A 20,749-nucleotide genomic window follows, 5' to 3' on the forward strand; every position below is an offset into this window, starting at 1 on the left:
ACATTTCTAAGTTTCAGCAATTCGGTGGACAAAAAGTATTCTGGATTTCATTTCATCACTTACTTTCTATCCCAAACCCATCCCGCTCTAGGGAGGGTGTGCTGCTGGTTATTCATGTGGAGAGCAGGCGGAGAGACATGAGTAAGGAGGAAGCTTTTGAAATAGTTCCTGGTATTAGCTTGGCAGTTGCAAGGAGGAGACTCCTCCAAGTTTAAAGGGCAGCTGGCAGGACTCTCCAAAGACAGGAGTGGAGGAAGCAGGAGACAGAGTGAACAGTTTAGCAACATAATCTTTCATGGTCACGATCAAGGGGCATGAAGTAAGAGTTGTGAGAAATGAAACCAGAGATAACAAAAATAATTATAATTGCTTACAACACATCTTCTGAGGATCAAGGAGGTCAGCAGTGCAGGACCTATGACTTCTTCATCTTGAGAGACAGAAAAAGGATGAAAATATTATTTCCGTTTTAGCTTTTCAAGAGGTGCCTTTGCTGTGGACAGTGAACTAGAAAAGAAAGTAAGGGGATTGGAGCCCAAGGTTTTCTGACCTACGATGTTAGGTTGCATGACTGTTGGGAGGATAAAGAAGAGCAGAAAAAATGCCTTGATATTGAGTGGAGGTGGTGAGTTGAGTTGTAAAATTTTGAGCAGACTTCAACATAAGACAATGGAGAGAAGTTACCAACTGTGTAACAAGTGGTGCCGATGGCGATGATGGAGGCAGGGGGCTGAACAGGTTGAGAAGGCTCTTAGCTGGGAGCGGAGAGAAGACAGATTTTGTATGGCAAGAAAAGTTGACGGTTCAGCACAAGTGTGTGATGTAAGAATAAACTTTTGTATCTCCCTAACATGATGCAGGTGACATACTGATTGTGAGAGTCTCTACCACTTCTTCTAAAGTCTGCAATGGAGACCTTTCCTTTTCTTTTCAGTAAAACTTTTCTGAAGATTTGCTCTATGCCATGCCCCCAATATAGTAGCAGAGAGGTGGGAAACAATGGATTTTAGAAAAGCAATGGAGCAGGCCTTCTCGGTCCACGCAGACATTCCAGTGTCTCAGAATCACTTGAGAATTATTCTTCCCTCCTTTACTGCATAGTTCCAGCTTGCCTCTTGTTATAGATGTTATAGTTCTAGCTTGCCTCTTTTTTAATCAGCACCTTATACTTGTTGTCCTCTCCACCCGCCTTTCTCTCTCAACTTTCCTCTCTTTCTCTTTGGTAAGGGATTGAAAAAAATCAAAATGGGCTTCTAAGAGCCTTTAACTCAGGAACAAAGTATCAGTTGGTTAATCTAAAGTAAATGTGTAGTTCATCCATAGACTGTTTAATACATGAATTCTGTAAACAGAATCCAAACACATCTCAGAAATAATGTCAACTACAGTATTATAATATCAAATCATAGGGAATTTTTTTTAAAGGCATTAAGGACTTAATGCCTTTATTTGGTTTTATGTGGTGCTAGGATCGAACCCAGTACCTCATACTTGTAAGGTAAGTGCTCTACCTCTGATCTACAACTCCAGTCCCTAGGGAATGTTTTTTAAAATTTCTAAATGGCCAGGCACAGTGGTGCATGCCTATAATCCCAGCAACTTGGGGGGCTGTGCAGGAGGATCACAAGTTCAAAGCCACCCTCAGCAACTACACAAATCCCTAAGCAACTTAGTGAAACCCATCTCAAAACAAACAAATAAAAAAATAAATGGACTGGGGATGTGGCTCAGTGCAGTGGTTAAGCACCCCTGGGCCACTTCTGGTACCAAAAAAAAATCTTTCTGAATGTTTAATTGTGATAAAGTACATATTACAAAAAAATTACCATCTTAGCCATTTTTTGGTTTACGGTTCAGTAGAGTTAAGTATATTGATATTATTTTTTTGTTTGTTTGTTTTAATTAGTTATACATGACAGTAGAATGCATTTATGCACTTTGATATATCATACATAGATGAGATATAACTTCATTTTTTCTGTGTACATGTTGGAGAATCATATTGCTCATGAAGTCACATACAGTAGTAATGTCTGTTTCATTCTACTATATTTCCTAGCCCCACTTCCCCTCCCCATCCCATCACTTTCCTCTACCTAATCTAAGGTAACGCTATTCTTCCCTAGTGCCCCCCACCTTATTGTGAATTAGCATCCGCATATTAGAGAATACATTCGGTCTTTGGTAGTTCCATTCCCAGTTTTCTGAGGAATCGCCATACTGCTTTCCATAGTGGTTGCACCGATTTGCATTCCTGAGTGTACCTATTTCCCCACATCCTCGCCAACATTTATTGTTGCCTATATTCTTATTTATTTATTTATTTATTTATGTGGTGCTGAGGATTAAACCCAGTGCCTCACACACGCAAGGCAAGCACTCTACCGCTAAGCCACAACCCTAACCCCTTGTTGCCTATATTCTTGATGATTGCCATTCTGACAGGAGGGAGACTGAAATCTTAGAGTACTTTTGATTTGCATTTCTCTAATTGCTAGAGATGTTGAAAACTTTTTCATACATTGTTGATCAGTTGTATTTCTTCTTCTGTAAAGTGTCAGTTCAGTTCCTTAGCCCATTTATTGATTGGGTTATTTTTTTTTTTTTGGTGTTAAGTTTTTTGAGTTATTTATATATCCTAGAGATTAATGCTTTATCGAAAGTGCATGTGGTAAAGGTTTTCTCCTGATCTCTAAGATCTCACTTCATATTATTGTTTCCTTTGCTGAAAAGAAGCTTTTTAATTTGAATCCATCCTATTTATTGATTCTGATTTTACTTCTTATGCTTTAGGAGTCTTGTTAAGGAAGTCAGATCCTAGGCTGACATGGTGAAGAATTGGGCTTATTTTTTCTTCTGTTAGGCGCAGGGTCTCTGTTCTAGTGCCTAAGTCTTTGATCCACTTTGAGTTGATTTTTGTGCAAGGTGAGAGATAGAGGTTTAATTTCATTTTGCTACATATGGATTTCCAGTTTTGCCAGCACTATTTGTTGAATAGGCTATCTTTTCTCGACTGAATGTTTTTGGCACCCTTGTCTAGTATGAGATAACCATATTTTGGTGAGTTTATCTTTGTGTCCTCTATTCTGTACCATTGGTCTACAAGTCTATTTTGGTGCCAATACCATGCTGTTTTGTTACTGTAGCTCTGTAGCATAGTTTAAGGTCTGGTATTGTGATGCCTTTCACTTCACTTTTCTTGCTAAGGATTGCTTTAGCTATTCTGGATCTCTTATTTTTCCAAATAAATTTCATGATTGATTTTTCTATTTCTATGAAGAATCTCCCATGCTCCTGGATAGGCAGAATTAATATTGTTAAAATGGCCATATTACCAAAATGTTATACAGATTTAATGCAATTCCTATTAAAATCTCAGTGATATTCTTCATAGAAATAGAAAAATCAATCATATATTATTATTATGTAGCCAATCTCCAGAAATTTTTTCATCCTGCAAAACTGAAACTCTGCACACATTAAACAATTCCCTGGGCTGGGGTTGTGGCTCAGTGGTGGAGTGCTTGCCTCACATGCGTGAAGCCCTGGGTTCGATCCTCAGCACCATATAGAAATAAATAAGTAAAAATAAAGATATTATGTCCATCTACAACTTGGGAAAAAATTTTAAAAACAAAACAACAACAACAAAAAAACCAATTCCCTATTTCTCCCTGCCCTCAGCCACAGACACTCACCATTCTACCTTCCATGCCTTGGAGCTGGACTACTCTTCAATATCTTGTGTAAATGAAGTCATAGAGTGTTTGTCCTTTTGTGACTGTCTTACTTAATATTACATAATATTCTCAAAGTTCATCTATGTTGTACCATGTGTTAGAATTGTCTTTCTTTTTCAGGATGAATAATATTCCTTTGAATGTATGTGCCACGTTTTGTTCATCTGTCATGGGACATTTGGGTTGCTTCTACATTTTGACTCTCGTGAACATTGCTGCTATGAACATGGGTGTACAGCTATCTCTCAAGACCCTGTTTTCAGTTCTTTTGGATATAGTCCCAAAAACTGTACTGCTAGATCATGTGGTAATCCTGTTTAAAATGTTTTTAGGAATCATCATACTGTTGTCCATAGAAACGTAGGGAATCTTAATTTCCTGTTTTACTTAGATGGTAACTTCACTGAAATCCTGGTGGTTTGCTTCTTGGCCTCCAATTCTTCCAATATTAGGAAGTATTATATATAAACTTTTGCTTTCCCAGTTGTCCTCTGGTACTGTGTTGTGGATTCCAACCCCTCTCTGCCCTACCTTCATATCTCAATCCTATTGAAACAGTTAAACCTCCTACATTTTCCACTTAAATTGTTTGAAGATCTGGAGAAGTAGTTGGAGATTGGAGATTCAGGTGGTCACAAAGGGAAATTACTAATAATATGTAAGTAATTTTAGGTCCTGTCTTGTCTGTGACTTTTTCCTAATAAAATTCCATGACCTTTAGGTAGTGAGCTTTCCGTCTTCACTCACCTTCCTCAGAACTTTCACTAACTGAAACCCCTGAGGTTTTGTGTTCAACTTGTTGGACAGTAATTTTTGCTTGCTGGTATTTTTTACTTCTTAAGTGAAATTAATCTCATTTTGCATTTGTTGGGATTGCATAGAACATATTTAATTAGTTCAGTCTGCACTAAATTAAGAAATAAAAGGGAGAAAAGGATTAGCAGTTTAAATATTCCCTTCTCTCTCAGTAAGTATGTGCCCTGGAGTTAACAGGAGATGGAGATTGGGACTATACTGTTTCTTTAGTGTCTCTGGCTGTCCTGAATATGATTCAGTGCTGATTTTAACTGTATATAATATTTACCTTGGTCACTGGCTGTAGACCCTACTTTCCATGTAGGATGTATGCTGTTTCCTTAAATAAATCATAAATTCATAAGATTATCTTCCTTGCACCTCCAGGTCAGGAGGCAGTATCTATCCATCTGATCAAATGTAATCTAACTCTACCCCTGGCCCAGCCACAAACCTGGCCCTCCACTGATCTTCTGGTCCTCAGTAAATAGCACTACCATTCACCCAGCCTCTCAAGAGGAAATCTGGGGGGTCACGTTTTGATCTCTCCCTTTTCTCTAGCGTGGTTTCTCATCTACCAGTATCTGTACTTCTCTCCACCTCCACACTGCTGTTCTTTTCCAGTGCTCACTTTTTCCTCAGACAGTTGCATTTGCCTCGAATCTGACCTCACTGCTTGTTCTTTCTCCCTTCAAACTTATTTTCTATATAGAACAGAAGGGCCTTTTAAAAACAGGTGAGATTAACTTAATTCCCTGCATAAAATCCTTTTGTCATTTATCATCACACTTAAAATCATCTTTCTTACAATAGTTTATAAGCACCAAAAACACCTGATCCAGCCCACGGCTCCAGTCTCACCCCCTGCTGCTTTCCTCCTTTTATTCAACCCTAATCCCATAGGCCTTTCTCTAATCCCCAGGCCTTTTCTTGCTCCTGGGCCTCAATACTTGTTCTTCATTCTCCTTAGAAGGCACGCAAGCAAATGTCAACAGATACTTGCAGAGTGAATGAGTGCTTCGTAAGGACAGAAACTGTACTAAATGCCACCTTCCCAAAGTGGCTGTGATGTGTGGGTGCATACAAGCTAGAGTGCTTAGTGCAATGGTTCTCACATCCTATAATACACAGGACAACACCCACAGCAAAGCATCATCCAGCCCCAAATGTGAGTACTGCTGAGTATGTAAACTCTGCTTAGGCTAATAGAGTTGAGCTCAAAGAAGTCAGGGTTTTTATTCTTGTGGGGTTTTTTTGGTACTGAGAATTGAACCTAGGATCTTGTGTATGCTAAGTAAGTATTCTACTACTGAGCTACATCCCCATCCCAAGAAGTCAGTTTAGTAGCTCTGCTGAGCCTTCAAGTCTATTGTATTACATTAAAAGCTTACTTGACTATGAGGAAAAGGAATCCTCCTGATGAAAACCACCTTCCCTCGACCTCAGAGATGCTTCTGTCTAGAAGGGTAAACGTACCTAGTCCACAAACTTATGAACCAAGACTCCTTTGTTGGTGGGCACCTTGCTCGTTTCCTCATATTGCTCAGCTGCTGTACATTTCTTTTCCCGATGATAAAGTAGCTCACTGACCACTGAAGTTGAAGGCATCCCTCTGGATCAGGTTAGAAATCCCTCTCTCTCCCTCCTACCACTTCAGAGGTTTCTTGAGTGAACAACTTTTTCATGATAACCAGGATTCTTCCTTTTGTGGAGACATGGTTCATGCATAGATATTCATACACCTTAAAAATAACACTATAATGTGTGATCATAAGCCTAAGTTCATTTTATAAATATCCAACTATCCATTCTTTGAGACTAATGTACATAGGAAAGACTTTGAATAAAGTCTTTATTTTATAAACTGGACAGATTCACCCAAGAAATGACCTAAGTAGAAGCTGAAGCATTTGTTACAGTGTTACCTGATTTGGGTCATTTGGGAAATACTTAGGAAAACAAGAATGTGCTTACATTACTTCACCTATTTTAAAAGAGTGTGCCTCTCAAAGCAACACAAAGGAGCTCAAAACTGTACCTCTGAAGATGGGAATTTATAGAACATGTGCAGTTGGGAGACTATCAAGGATAAACCTCTGGAGGGTCATAACTAACAAAGCTAATACCTTCAAGAATCACCAAATTATTCTTTTGAGACATCTAACGGCACAACTTACTCTTAGATGTAAACCACAAACACTGAAAATTTAGCTTTAAGGCAAAAAGGGCAAACTTGGTAATAAGGACTATACTTCTTAAAGCACCCAAGGGATAATAATTAGTTGTCTTTGCCATACACCTGTCATTGTTGGGAAGTGTGGTAAGATGATTAGCCAAAAAGCATAGTTTCTGGAAAAATCATCAGAGACCACTAAGGAAAGTAAGTGCTGCTAAGGAACATGCCACAAAAAAAGGAAAGAAAAAACAAAACAAAACAGGAAGAGTAGGTACTCAGAGGCATAGGAAAGATTCTAAAAGAGCAGTGCCAAGAGATGGCTAGAAGGAGTGAGGAGAGATGCCAACACAGAGAGATGCCGCAAATTGCCCACGTAGAGCATACCATCCATTAACATGGTAGACAAATTTCTTAAGGAGTAATTACAAAGCACTTCACAGCATCCCTGTTAGATGAGTTGTCTTATTAACTCCATTTTATAAGTGAGAAAATGAAGGCTCAGAAAGGTTAAGTAATTTTCTAAGATCACTAGCCTACTCTTGGTTACAAAGCATGTGACCTGACAGTTGTCCTGGGCTCCTCACCTCAGTGCTTGTGACAATTTGGGCCGGATAATTCTTTGTTCCAAAATGTTGTATTGTGCCTTGTAGATCGTTGAGCAGAATCTTTGGCCTCTACTATGTGCTGGTAGTTCCCACTTTCAGTTGTGACTCTCAGAAATGTTCTAAACATTGCCAGATATCCCCCAGAGGTACAGTTACTGACTTGAAGACTGAAGTTTATCAGTATGAGTCTGGTGGAAACCAAGAACGTCCTCTTGTCCCACTGCCGTCAGTCCTGGGGGAGGGGGGGTGTTGTTTAAAGGGAAAATCCATAACAGTTTTGAACTTTACAAACCTGGTGCTCAGAACCTTCCAGCAATATAGTCAAAAAGGAAAGTCCAAAAAGGTTCATAGCATGGTGGGTGGGTAGTGACGTCATTGTTTCATTCAGCTGTGCATCCAACAAATAATAGCTCTAGGGAGAATGGTTTCATAGAGGCATCAGTGTTTTCGATGGAGCAGATTTAGAGGAAAGATTCTGAGTTTCCTCAAATGAGTTTGGGAGATGATAAATTCACACAAATCACATGGCCTGTCAGTAGGTGAGGAGGAACAGGCAGATGGTCTATCACAAGCATATCCAGTCTTAAGACTTGCATTCATTGGGCATCTTACCTTGTCCACCAGCCCATTTGCAAGGAGTTTCATTGTTTACTTTCACTATGGAGTTAACGATTGCCTTGCAAGTATTGTTTATCTCAGCCCGCAAGGTAATTGCCTTAAATTTAAAATCAAATCAACAAACTTTTGCATTCCGGCAAGGCTATGTAGGAGATAAAACAGCATGGTTTACTTAAAAAGATAAATAGCAATCAAGGCAACATTTCTTAGGTGCCAAATGAGTGGTTCAGATATAAATACTGTGGGATGAGAGGATGGAAAGATTGCCATGACCTGGAATCGTCAGGGAGAACTTTGCAGAGGGAGTTGGGGAGCTGAGCCCTGATGGACGAGGAGAAATGATATGAAGTCTTTGCTGTAGACTGAGATACAATTCTCAGTTAATTCGCTTAGCATGCTGATGTAAAAGGTATTTTAGGTGATTATTTTAATACCATGTGAGGTTTGTTATCATGCGGTATGCCTAGTAACAGTTACAAAGTTCAGTTAGAAGCTCATTCATGATGACTGCTCAGAGTTCATTGTCAGCTCAGCTAAGAACACTCCTGAGTCAAGAGGTTTTGATCACTCTCAGGGATCAAAGGAGGCTCATAGGATTGATTTCACTGGCCCTTTGCTTCGTTTAGATCTTACAGAGTTGCCTTCTCTGAACAGTGATACCCTCTTAGGAAGCGGGGCTCAGGATTTGGAAAGACCTTTCTGCAACTTGTCTGTGGGATGTTGGATGTCACATAGCTCAGCAGGATTGTGGGAGGTACAGTTATCAATAAAAGGGCTACAAGAGGCCTTCACTTGAGACACAGAAGGGTTTATTCCACAAACCCCAGCCCATCCAGTAGACTTATAATTCCACACAAAATGGACACAGCAGATGTTCCTGGTCCTGGCTGCTGGAGGTGTTGAGTGGCAAATGAACAAACAAACTGCAGGGAGGGGGGGTGGAGTGGCCACCCCAGTCCTGTCTCTCAGGGCTTAGAGGGATAATTTTTTTTTCCTTCCTCCATTTGAAAATATAAACACTTTATAAACAGTTGTCACTTTTTGACTTTTAAAGATTCACAGTCTTTTCCTTTTGTTTACTTTGATGACCTTTGAAATAAGCTGCAACCGAAAGAGTAAAAAGAAAAAAATTTTCATCCTCATTTTTCAAAAAGAGGAGTCTGTTCATTACCACAGCACACAGGAAGCCCGCAGACTCCAAGGCTGCCACAGTCCAGGCCCAGGTTTTTAAATTTTTTTGCCCCCAAAACCCCTTCTCTGGACAGCTCGGATAATGTGAGTTACCAGCCTGAAGACCAGATGCTGAATGCTCATCTATTTTCCATAATTAAAACTCTTTACAAGGCAAATTTTATAGCTGCCTTAAATTCTGGAAAGTGCAAATTAATTTAATAGCTTTACATGTCCTTGGATCTTGTTCGCTGGAAATCTCACTGCCACTCTCGAGAATGCTGCTGCGTGTCCACACCAGGGGCAGCCTTCTCTCCCCTCAATGGTCTTCTCCTCTGATCCCTCCTTCCAGTGCCACAGGGCTGCAACTGAAAAGTCAGAGGAGGACACCAGGGAGATGCCTTGGCGATATCATGAGATCTTCGTTGTACTGATGCCTTGAAAATTCCTTGTCACCATCTTTTGGTGAAAAATACCACATAGCCACCTGTCCCAATAATTAGTATGTGGATTTTCATTCTAAGTATGGAGTTAAGAAATATATGATTTATTGTTTCTGGTTCCAAAAGTAATATACTCTTCCTTTGTGACCACACTGTATCTTGATTGTGGTAGAACTTACACAAATCCTTACACTGGATAAAATTACCCCCTGCCACAATGCGTGTAAAAAATGCTGAAAACTGAATAAGATGTATAGCCTAGTTAACAGTAATGTTCCTGTTCATTTTCTAATTTCGTATATAAGATACCACTGTTGGAATAAGCTGAAGGAAAGGTAAACAGACTACTGTTTTTACAAATAAAATGAGTATAATTCTTTCAAAAGAAAAGATTTTAAAATAATGTATTCTTACTGTAAAAGCTTTCTAAATTACAAAAATATGAAACATTGAGTATAAGAATCCCACCCGGGTTGGGGATGTGGCTCAAGTGGTAGCGCGCTCGCCTGGCATGCGTGTGGCCTGGGTTCGATCCTCAGCACCACATACAAACAAAGATGTTGTGTCTGCCGAAAACTAAAAATAAATATTAAAATTCTCTCTTTCTCTCTCTCTCCCTCTCTCTCTCTCTCTCTCAAAAAAAAAAAAAAAAAAAGAATCCCACCCCCCACTGTTTATAAAAATGAGATCACAGTGCCTTACAGCCTGTCTTTTCACTTAAAAGTGTGATTTGGGGCTGATATGGTGGCACATGCCTGTAATCCCAGCAATTGAGAAGGGTAAGTAAGGCAGGAGGATTGCAGTTTGAGGCCAACTTCAGCAACTTAGCAAGATGCTCAGAAACTTAGCGAGATCCTATCTCAAAATAAAAGAATTAAAAAGGGCTGGAGATGCAGCTTAGTAGTAAAGCAACCCTGGGTTCAATCCCCAGCACATCTCCTCCTCCACAACCCAAAAAAAGTAAAGTATGATTTGGGGATATTTCCAGTTCTGTCCATATATATCTCCAACACTTCTTTTGAATGGCTATATAGTTTGGCTCCACTTGTAGGAATATCCCATGATTATTTTCTTTTTTTTTTTTTTTTTAAAGAGTGAGTGAGAGAGAGAGAGAGAGAAATTTTTTAATGTTTATTTTTTAGTTTTTTCGGCGGACACAACATCTTTGCTTTTGTATGTGGTGCTGAGGATCGAACCTGGGCCGCACGCATGCCAGGCGAGTGCGCTACCGCTTGAGCCACATCCCCAGCCCCCCATGATTATTTTCATCTGGTTTTGTATTGGTCATTTCTAAACTTTCCTGGTACAACCAGTGTTGCTGAAGGTTATCCTTGAGCATCTGTATCTTAGTCTGCCCCTGTAAGGATGTCTGCAAATGAACTCCTAGAAGTAGATATTGCAAGATTGAAGAAAGTATGTGTTTTCCATTCTAATGGCAACTGCTAGACTTCTAGGTTGCTGCTTTGCCCTAGTACCATGGGGGACACATTGTGTATGCAACAACATGGCTCTACTGGTTACCCTCCAAAGAGGTAGTGCCTATTTATATTTCCACCAATGATGAGTGAGTATTTATTTTCTTATACAGATATTAATTGGGTCTTACCCATTCAATAAAAAAAGATTCTGTGCCAAATTTCTGAGTTAAAAAAACAACAACAACATTGTTGCACTTCTTTAAACAATAATGAAATTAAACATTTTCTCATGTTTATTGGCTATTTGTATTTCATCTGTGAATTGTTTGTATATATTATTTGCTAAATATTTGCAGTTCCCAAAGTTTATGCCAAGGCATGGGATATTTTAAATTTTGGGGAGAAGCCCAGTGACACTTGCCATCTGTCAGATGATATGTGAACTACTGACTTGAAGTAATTTAGAGTTAACAACATTGGCTTATACTACATTCCTTTTGATATAGTAAAACTGAGTATTTGATAGTTACTGTGATAAAAAGCAAGTGCCATGAGAAATCAACATGGAACAGGAATTAAAGTGTACAATCTAGTGATTCTAATAAGTTATGAAGTATCCAATAGGCACACAAGTCCCATGAGTTAAGTATTGTGGTTATTTAAGAATGAAATAATACACATAAGTTCTTTTAACTTTTATGTGTCATTTTTTAAAACAACCATTACTTTGTAAGGGCATAAATACTTATTGGGTTGTTTGGATATACCTACTTAATGAAACTATTAGGTATTTCCTTTGGCCAAGGGAGCACCATGAAAATATTACCGAGGTACTGAACGTGCTATGAACTGAAAAACTCTTGGAATCCCTGCCATATTTAACTTTATTTTTGTTATTGATAAGGAATTAGCAAATATTTTCCCCAGTTTTACCTTCACTATTGAATATTCACAGTAGTTTTTGGTATGCAGAAGTTCTCAGTGCTTTTTTCACATCCATACATCCTTTGAATCCATCATGGCTTCTTCTTTGGTGTGTCTGTGTGGAGGGCTGCAGATTGAACCTAGTGCCACTCTACCTCTGAGCCACTCCCCAGCCCTTTTTATTTTGTATTTTAAGATAAGGTCTTCTAAATTGCTGACAATGCCCTTGAACTTGTGATCCTCCTGCCTCAGCCTCCCCAGTAGCTGGAATTACAGAGGTGTGTCACCACACCCAGCTTCTTCATAAAAACCCTTTTTACCTGAAGATTATAAAGCATTTTTTCTCTAGCATTTTTGTAGTTTCTTTTTTACATTGGACTCTTTTATTCTATCTGGAATTTATCTCAGTACAAGGCTTTAGGTAATTTTCCAATTATATTATTTCTCAAAGGACTGGTTGGTTGTTTTAATATATTTTTCTTGAATAAATCAGTCTTTTCTCTACAGCTTGAATGTCATTTTTATCATGTATTCTATTTCTATATGCAGAATTTCCAGCAAGTTTATCTCTGGACCTTGTATTTTCTATCTTATAGCACTTATATTTTTTCCACTTAAACTTCAGTTATTTATGCACATTTCTTATTTCCTTCACAAGATCATAGCTCTTTATTAATTTCATCTTTGTATCTTACATACATTTTACTGTTTTTTCTTTTCTTCCCTCTCTAAATATTTTAAACTTCATATTGTAGAAAACTTTAAGTGTATACAAGTATATTAATCCCTGTGTATCCATCTCTCAGCTTCAACAGTGATCAATTATTGACTAATTTTCTTTCATTTATTCTTCTATCCACTTACCCCCTCCTGCATTGCTGTGTTGTTTGTTTTTTGGGGGGAGCGGGTACTGGGGATTGAACCCGGGGAACTTGACCACTGAACCATATCCCCAGCCCTTTTTTGTATTTTATTTAGGGACAGGGTCTCACTGAGCTGCTTAGTGCCTCATTATTGCTGAGGCTGGCTTTGAACTTGAAATCCTCCTGCCTCAGCTTCCCAAGCTACTGGGATTATAGACGTGAGCCATGGCACCCAGCTCTGTGTTGTGTTTTGACTGAATGAATTGTCTGTTATTTTTCATTAATAAGTTTTGCTACATCAAAGAGTTCCTTACAGATCTCAGTACTATCTTTAAGGAAACTCAATAGTTGAAGATCCAGATAGACAGAAAAGATAAATTAGCCAGTATAGAAAAGGGTTCTCCTAAGGAATCTAAACAGAGCCTTATTTTGCAAATAAATATAACTTAATTTTTTATACATAGTTTCTGATAAGTGAAATTAGAAATTCTTTAGTTAGAATCAATTTTATGTCAGTGTAGGGGCCTTTGACACTACTGCTGGGTGACAAGATTCCTAATTGTATTGAGAAATTGAAACATCAGGCCAGAGATGATCCAAGATAAATATATACTCACTCTAAAGCTGTTAGGTTGTCAGGAATGGGGAATCATCTCCTGTGGCCACAGAACTGGTTTATGCAACAGAGAATGTAGGAAGTGAAACCAGAAAGGTTAGTTGAATCTTCAATTCCCAGTAAGTTCTTGAGAAGATTGAAAGTCATTGACAGATTTTGAACTTGGGAGCGATACCTCTGAGCTTGGCTTTAGAACTTCTGACAGCTGTGTGTAAAATCAGTGTGGGAGAGGGTGAGACCTGCCAGATTAGGTTGTTCTCATCATCTATGTGCAAGGTCTTTTGGATTCTGAACAGGACTGTGGGAATGTTCTGGAAAGGAGGGGTAAATTTGAGACACAAAGTGAATTGCTCAGTTCTCATAGAGTTGGTATTTTTTTACATTTTAGTCCTTAAAGATATTTATGGCCTATTTCCTACAATCCTCTTGCCCCAGCCAGAGTCAGGTAGGAAGCAATTACACTTTGTAATTAGTGTCCTCTTCCTGGTAGCATCAACATAATATAGTGAAGTCACCTTTTTGGAACTTACCAAGACCTTCCTAAGGATGTGGTCTCATCTGGTAGACAGGGAGCAACCACTTGAAATGCTTCCTGGCCTGCCCTCTGGTGAAGAGTTCAGTTGGTGGGTGAGTGTGGGTGGCACATGCCCACTAAGTCCTTCTTCTAGGGAATAACTGGACCAAGGGGCTCCAGTTTCTTAAGGTTCTGTCTGTAGCCCACACCGACCCTCAAGACTGGTAATAGTTGGTCTGTCAATAAAAAATAGGACATGAGCTCTCTGTTCTTGTGACATAGGCAGGTACATATGCCCTGCAAGCACTGCCCTGAATTTGGAAGTCTGTAGCAGAGGGGTGCTCCTGAGAAAACTCAGTTGGACCAGGATTTGATTGATTTGCCTGAAGCAGAAAACAAATCCTAACCCACCTTGTTATGATTAGAAATGACATATAGGTTAGACAACTTTTCTCTCTCTTGCTTTCCCATCTCCTCCACACACACTTGCAAGCACAGATCTGCCTTTTAAATTACTTTTGCTGTATCTGTTTCCCAGCAGTTATGTGATTAGGCATGTTTCTGTGAATTAGAAAGTTTAGATCCCTCCTTCAACCTCCCCCCACCCCCAGCTTGCAGTCTGAGTTACAGTCATAAAATACTTCTGCCTGCCTGCCTTTAGTTCTGTTTGTATGAATTAAGTCGACAGGATAAATATTCACATTCCCAACTACAGGCTGAAACAATGTTTGCCTGTTCTGCCCAGTGAGTCGAGAAAAAAAGGGGGCCTGACATCACCCTATACTGTACATTCCCGGCATAGATCATTTATTTAAGTCCCTGAAAAAATACAGATGTTTTACCAGCCGAAATAAAACCCTGTGTAAACACTGAGCTTGGAAAAATGCAGCACTGACTTAGCTGGGGGGTTAGAGCAAAGCAGAGAGAAGAGGCAGAATGGCAGAGACAGGACTTTTATACTTGGCTGAATGTGATAGGGTCAGAAGTATGCACTCACATCTGCATGCTGCAAAAGGAAAAGATCGAATTTGCTTTAAGAAAATACAGTTTCAAAAGTGGAGGGACTGGTTGATCTTGAAGAGTTTGGGATTGCTAATGGTTGCAGTTCATTCACTCCATAGAGATCTAGCCTTTGAAACGAGAATCTCTTTTCTTACTGGCATTGGCCTTTTTCATGGCCTGTCTCACTGTCCTGTTATTGCTGGATCCTACTGGTTTCTGGAGCTCAGCTGCTGTTGATTTTATAAGGGGGAAAATTGCCTGGAAGCCATGCTTGGTGAAGAGGAAAACCCATCTCAGCGTTGCATTCCCAAATAGCCATATATCATCTTGATCTTGTCTAACACAAGTCACTATTTTAGTCCAGCAGCATAAACCAGACATATTTTACTGGTGCAGTGTGAGTTTTTTCAGGGAACTGCCTCATGATTCCTTTTAAGCCTGTGGCATTTATTCAGAGAGCCTTGTATTTTGCTCTGTGGAGTTGCTTTTAAGATTTTGTACTGCCCAAGTGGACCCTGAGCTTTGCACGGATGCCTGGGGCTCCCCTGGCTCTCTCTGTTTAGAGTTGGGGTGGGGTTAGGGACAGAGGGTAACCACTTCCAGGTTCTCCACATGGAGTTTCATTGAGCCTTGTGTCTTAGGGGCAAGAAATCCAGCACATTCTCTGGTCCCCTTCTCCATTTCCGGCTTCTTCAGTGACCACCCCTCTCCAAGGCAGGGCTGACTGTCCCATGCCTGTGATAGTCATGGGCAGTGCTGTTGGTCTTCTGTACTTTTGGTCTCTTTGTGACTGGGCATAAGGCAACAAAGCTTTTCTTTGTTTTCTTTTGCTGACAACTCTAAGTCTACCCCTCACCCTTCTCCGAGGGGCATGCTGTAGCTAGGGGTAATAACTATCTGTTCTCTGTTTGTTCTGATGTGATTATTAATTGAGCTTCCTTTCCTCACAGAAGAATTCCTGGTTTTGCCCTAATTAGAGCAGCCATAACCTTGATGTTCCCAGCCAGACTCGTTAAGTCCCCTCCCTCATTCTCAGACCTGTTGTGTATTCTCTTGTGAACCTGGTCCTGAAAGATGCCCCTGGTTCACCAGCTGCCCCTCAGCTCCATGTCTACAGCAGTTGTCAAGCCCTACCTTGCAGCCCCCAGAAGAATGGATCCTTTCCTCTGAATCCACTGCTGCTGGAGTTGAGATGGGGTGGGTGAGATGGGAAAGTTGCAAAATGAGAGCCCTGCTCAGGCCAGGTAGCTAAGTGAGCCAAGACAGGCAGTGAGGATAAACTCATGGCCCTCTCTGTCCACACTTTGCTCAGCTACAGCCAGGTGACTGTCAGCCAGCAAGAAGGTGGGCCAGCTATAGCTAGATCTTTTGACTTTCCAAAAGAACTGGGGAATCAGAATGATTTTGGTGTGATCTCCCAATTCATAAATGTTGGTTTAAAAATACTGTAGGGGCCAAGTAAAGCCTCAGCCCACAGACTGTTGGCCTTGAGCCCTGGTTTCAATGCACCCATCTCTTGTCTAGACTCTTGCTGTGGTCCTGGCCCTCCACACCTTACCCCACCCCCCCCACACACACCCACTGACTTTTCCTCTCCAGGTCACAGCTCCCCCACTGAAGTGCTCTCTGAAGAGGCCTCTGCTGTCCACAGGGCAATGCTCATCCCAGCAGGTTACCTTTAAGTACTTTCTCAGTCTGACCCCACCACCCTCTGCACACCCTGGCTGTGCTCTTGTCATACAGGATGCTTGCTGTCCCCTAAGCTGTATCAACATGTATGTTTTTTAATGATTAGACTATTTTCAAGAATAATTTTAGATTTATCAAAAAATCAAATTGATAGTATTGGAAGTTCCCATATATTACTCTCCTCCCTGGACACCCCAGTTTTCTCCTATTATTAATATCTTCATTAGAGTAGTACATCCGTTACAGCTAATGAACCAATATTGATAATCATTATTAACCAAAGTCCATAGTTTATGTTAAGATTCACTCTTTCTGTTGGCAATGCTGATATTTTGATACCATTTAAAATCTTTTTTTGTCACAGTGGCATGCACCTGTAATCCCAGGGGTTCAGGAGGCTGAGGTAGGAGGATCACAAGTTTAAAGCCAGCCTTAGCAAGTTTGGTGAGGCCCTAAGCAATTTAGCAAGACTGTGTCTCAAAATAAAAAATAAAAAGGGCTGGGAATGTAGCTTAGTGCATAAGCACTTCTGGGTTTATTCCCTGGTACCAAAAATAAATAAATAAATAAAAAGATATAAAATAAAAGAGAAAGTGATGGTCATGCAGCTGTGCAAACCAGCAACTTAGAAGGCTGAGACAGGAGGAGCAAAAGTTGGAGGCTAGCCTGGACAACTTAGTGAAACCCTGTTTCAAAGTAAAAATTAGAAGGTCTGAGGATATAGTTCAGTGGTAGAGCACCCCTTAAGTTCAGTCCCCAGTGTCACCAAACAACAACAAACCCCACCAAACTTCTCAGAGTTCTCATGTGTGTTCAGTTAATCACCCTCCACCTTGGGTCTAGCAGCTTTGGATTTTCTGTGCTTGGTTCAGGACAGTGTGGGATACAGGCCGTTTGCAAATTATCCCAGGCCTGGCCCAACCATGCTTTTAGCCCAGAAGTTCTTCTGGATCAGAACTGTAGGCAAGAGGGAAAGGGAGAAGGAGTAGCCTTGCCTCTGGCAGCCTAAGAGCTGGTGGACAAATGACCTTTCAGGTTGGAGCTGCCTAGTATGCCTGGATCTCACTGTAGATCCCAGTTCCAGAGGCCTGGCCGTATGCCTGGACCTCACACCAAAAGATGGACTCTTTTTCCTTGAACCCAACACTAAATGTCATGTGAGGGTAGTTGTGTGTTCAAATATTTTCATTAATTTTCTTAAAGAAAAAAATATTATCTAAAAATTACTAACTTACTTAATACATTTGCTTTTAAAACTTTTCTTCCCTCTCCCCTTCTTGTTTTTCTTCTCCCTGTCCTTTCTACTCCATTTCCTCTGTGACTGCTCCGATTCTGTGCTTCATTTATATTACTCTGTCACTCTGCTTGCTTCTTTCTGCCAGTTCTTCTAAGTGTACCTCTCTCTCCATTTGACCCATGGAAACAGATCACTCTCCCTTCCTGATGAATAACCAGGATCACAATTGTTGTCTGGTTTGTGCCCAGGGTAACAGAACTGATGGGCCTGTAGGCTGATTTTCCTAAACCAGAGCTACCAAGCGTTTCAAAAACAGTCTTGTTTTTGCCAAGCAAGGTGAGCAAATATAGGACTAAGTTTAAACATCCATCAGGAATTATTTTTGAAGTGATTGCTTCTAAATGAGAAGCATTTGAAAATCTCACAGCTTTCTTTACAAGTAAATTCCAAAGTCATGTATTTTGCTGGTGTCTGCTGATTAATTACAATCCTGTGACACCATGAAAAGCCCTGGTGGTTGGTTTTGTGCAGCTGTGGAGAAAAGAAAGCAAGGCCCAGTGACTGTGCCAGCTCTTTCAGGACAGTGGGGATTGAGGCTGAGGGAGGTATTTTTCCCTCTGGCAGTTACCACATAAGAACAGAAGCCCCAGCCAGACCCACTTCTGCAGACTCCAGGCCGGGTGGTTTGGGTCCCTGCGGGGGTGTGGTGAGGGAGCGACATCTGATCTGTTGCTTCTGAAATAACAGATCCTTTATTAGAGAAAGCATTTCCAGTCTCCACACTGGGACTGTGTGCATTCTTCTATACAGTTACTTCTGTTTCAGAAAAAAAAAATAGTAGTAACATATAGCAGAGTAATCAAAACTTACTTTGATTCTCCAAACAGAATGTGCTCAGCATGTATTTCTTGGTAGTGATTGCAGATGTCTGACCCCAGAAAACCTGGCAGGTCGCCCAGCGAGGTTCTGACAGCTCTGGGGGGTTTTATTTGTTTGTTGTGTTTTTTTTTTGTTTTGTTTTTTTTTTTTTTTGTGGGGTGGGGGACTGGGAATTGAACCTGGGAGCATTCTACCTTTGAGTTATATCCCTAGACCCTTTTATTTTATTTTGAGATAGGGTCTCCTTAAATTGCCCTGTCTGGCTTTGAACTTATGATTCTCCTATTTCATCCTTCCTAGTTCCTGGGGTTACAGGGGTGTACCGCTATTTCTGACCTGATCTATTTTGTCTTGGCCTCCCACATTTCTTGTTACTCCTTTCCATATTGAACTTTCAATTATTTTACTACCGTCAGCCCAGCCTCTTGTTGGCAGGTGGGAAAGAAGAAAAAGTTGATTCTGTTTACTTAGAAAAAATCACCTGCAGCTCCAGCAAAGGATCTGAATAGGGAAAGAAAACAAATACCATTAAAATAGGCTTCAAAGTTCTTGGTGCCTTTATCTCTTCTTGCTTTCCTCCACCCACCTCTTCCCCCTGGATTTAGATAAAGGAGCTGAGACCAAGGATTTCTCTGACTTGTATCTTTCTCCTTGGCATTAGCTAAGGTCAAAGACTCTTGCCCACCCCCTTATTCTCTTTCATTGCAGATTTGTACTCCTCTCAGAGGCTTCGTGGATGTCATTGCTAAGTGTGAATTGAGCACACACACTTGCACTTGGCCTTTGTCACTTATCTGTTGTCACTTATCTGTTGGAACTATGGCCATCATTCTAAATATAGGCACCAGAGAGACAACAGGACCTGCTTTGCTCTGTTTAATTCTAGTGTATAATGTCATGTAAGGCTGGGGGGTACACATCTGCATTGTTGTCCCCACTTCTGACCTCTAAGGGTAAATCTGCTTTAAAAAAAAAAAAAAAAAAAAAATATATATATATATATATATATATATATATATATATATATATATATATATATATATATATAAATCTCGTTCCAAACATCATTATTCAATATTTGCAAAGGCAAGCATTGGTGTGCCTGCTCCTTTAGTCAAAACTATTCTGATGAACCCACACTGTTAAACCAGTTTGGACACTCAAAATTATTTTTCCTATAGGAAGACTGACTTGAAAATGCACATTTTATTTTCATGTAAAACTACTGACATATTTGTGTTTCTTTGCTGAAATAAATGGATAGATTGTTTCTAATAATAAGTTTTTGTGTGGTCATAGAATAGTCCCCAATTTTTGGAATTATGTGAGGGACACTGAGCACAACTATGGGCCAAGGCCGCAGGTTTGACACCACTGCTCTCTCCTCCAAAATCCACATGCTTTTCTGCGGAGAGCAGTACCACATTCTGCAGGTGTCTGTTTTCTCCAAGGGGAGTATTTGGAGGAAACCTAAAGGGAGGAACTGAGCATTTATGAAAGATACATTTTCACAGCAGGATGTTGCTTTTTCTCTCTCTTGGCTTAGGTTTTTCATTTGTTAAAAGCCTACACGGACTCCAAACACAGAACAAATTCAGACTTTCTTCGGGAGCTGACTGACATCACTGTTTGTACCAAAGCCAAACTCTGGCTGGCCAAGAGGTATGTTAAAACCCCACGTTAGCAAGGAGTTATTGGAGTTAGCAGCACATTCAAAAGTTGCCATTATCTACTTGTGGAGAGTTTTAAAAGTCATTGGCATGAGTTTTCTAAACTTACTGGAGTATGTATCCTTGTAGAACTTTGGGTTGTAGTAAAGAAAGAAGAAAAATATTTTCCTGACTATTTTTCTAAAATTGCTGAGTTACTAGCTGAGTTACTGGGTGGGGGGGGTGGGGGGGTGTAATAATGGATTTAAAAAAAAAAAAAAAAACTCTATGTAGTTTTTATTTCTTTAACATCTTTATTTATTTATTTTTATGTGGTGCTGAGGATCAAGCCCAACGCCTCACACATGTGAGGCAAGCGCTCTACCACTGAGCTACAGCCTCAGCCCCTGA

At 40.2% G+C, this 20,749-nt stretch overlaps 1 protein-coding gene across 1 annotated transcript in view; it reads left to right on the plus strand.

The window, feature by feature from the left end:
• Thada (THADA armadillo repeat containing) overlaps positions 1–20,749 on the plus strand; it is a 318,367-nt gene that overhangs the window by 201,932 nt on the left and 95,686 nt on the right. Inside the window, exon 30 of the mRNA XM_046425124.2 lies at positions 20,236–20,351. Coding sequence (XP_046281080.2) covers positions 20,236–20,351 — 116 coding nt within the window. The remainder of the gene's footprint in view (positions 1–20,235; positions 20,352–20,749) is intronic.

The sequence above is a fragment of the Marmota monax genome, unplaced genomic scaffold (genome assembly GCF_021218885.2).
Source record: "Marmota monax isolate L192 unplaced genomic scaffold, Marmota_monax_Labrador192_F-V1.1 WCK01_AAM20220418_F8-fsc00015, whole genome shotgun sequence".
In the NCBI taxonomy this organism is placed as follows: domain Eukaryota; kingdom Metazoa; phylum Chordata; class Mammalia; order Rodentia; family Sciuridae; genus Marmota; species Marmota monax.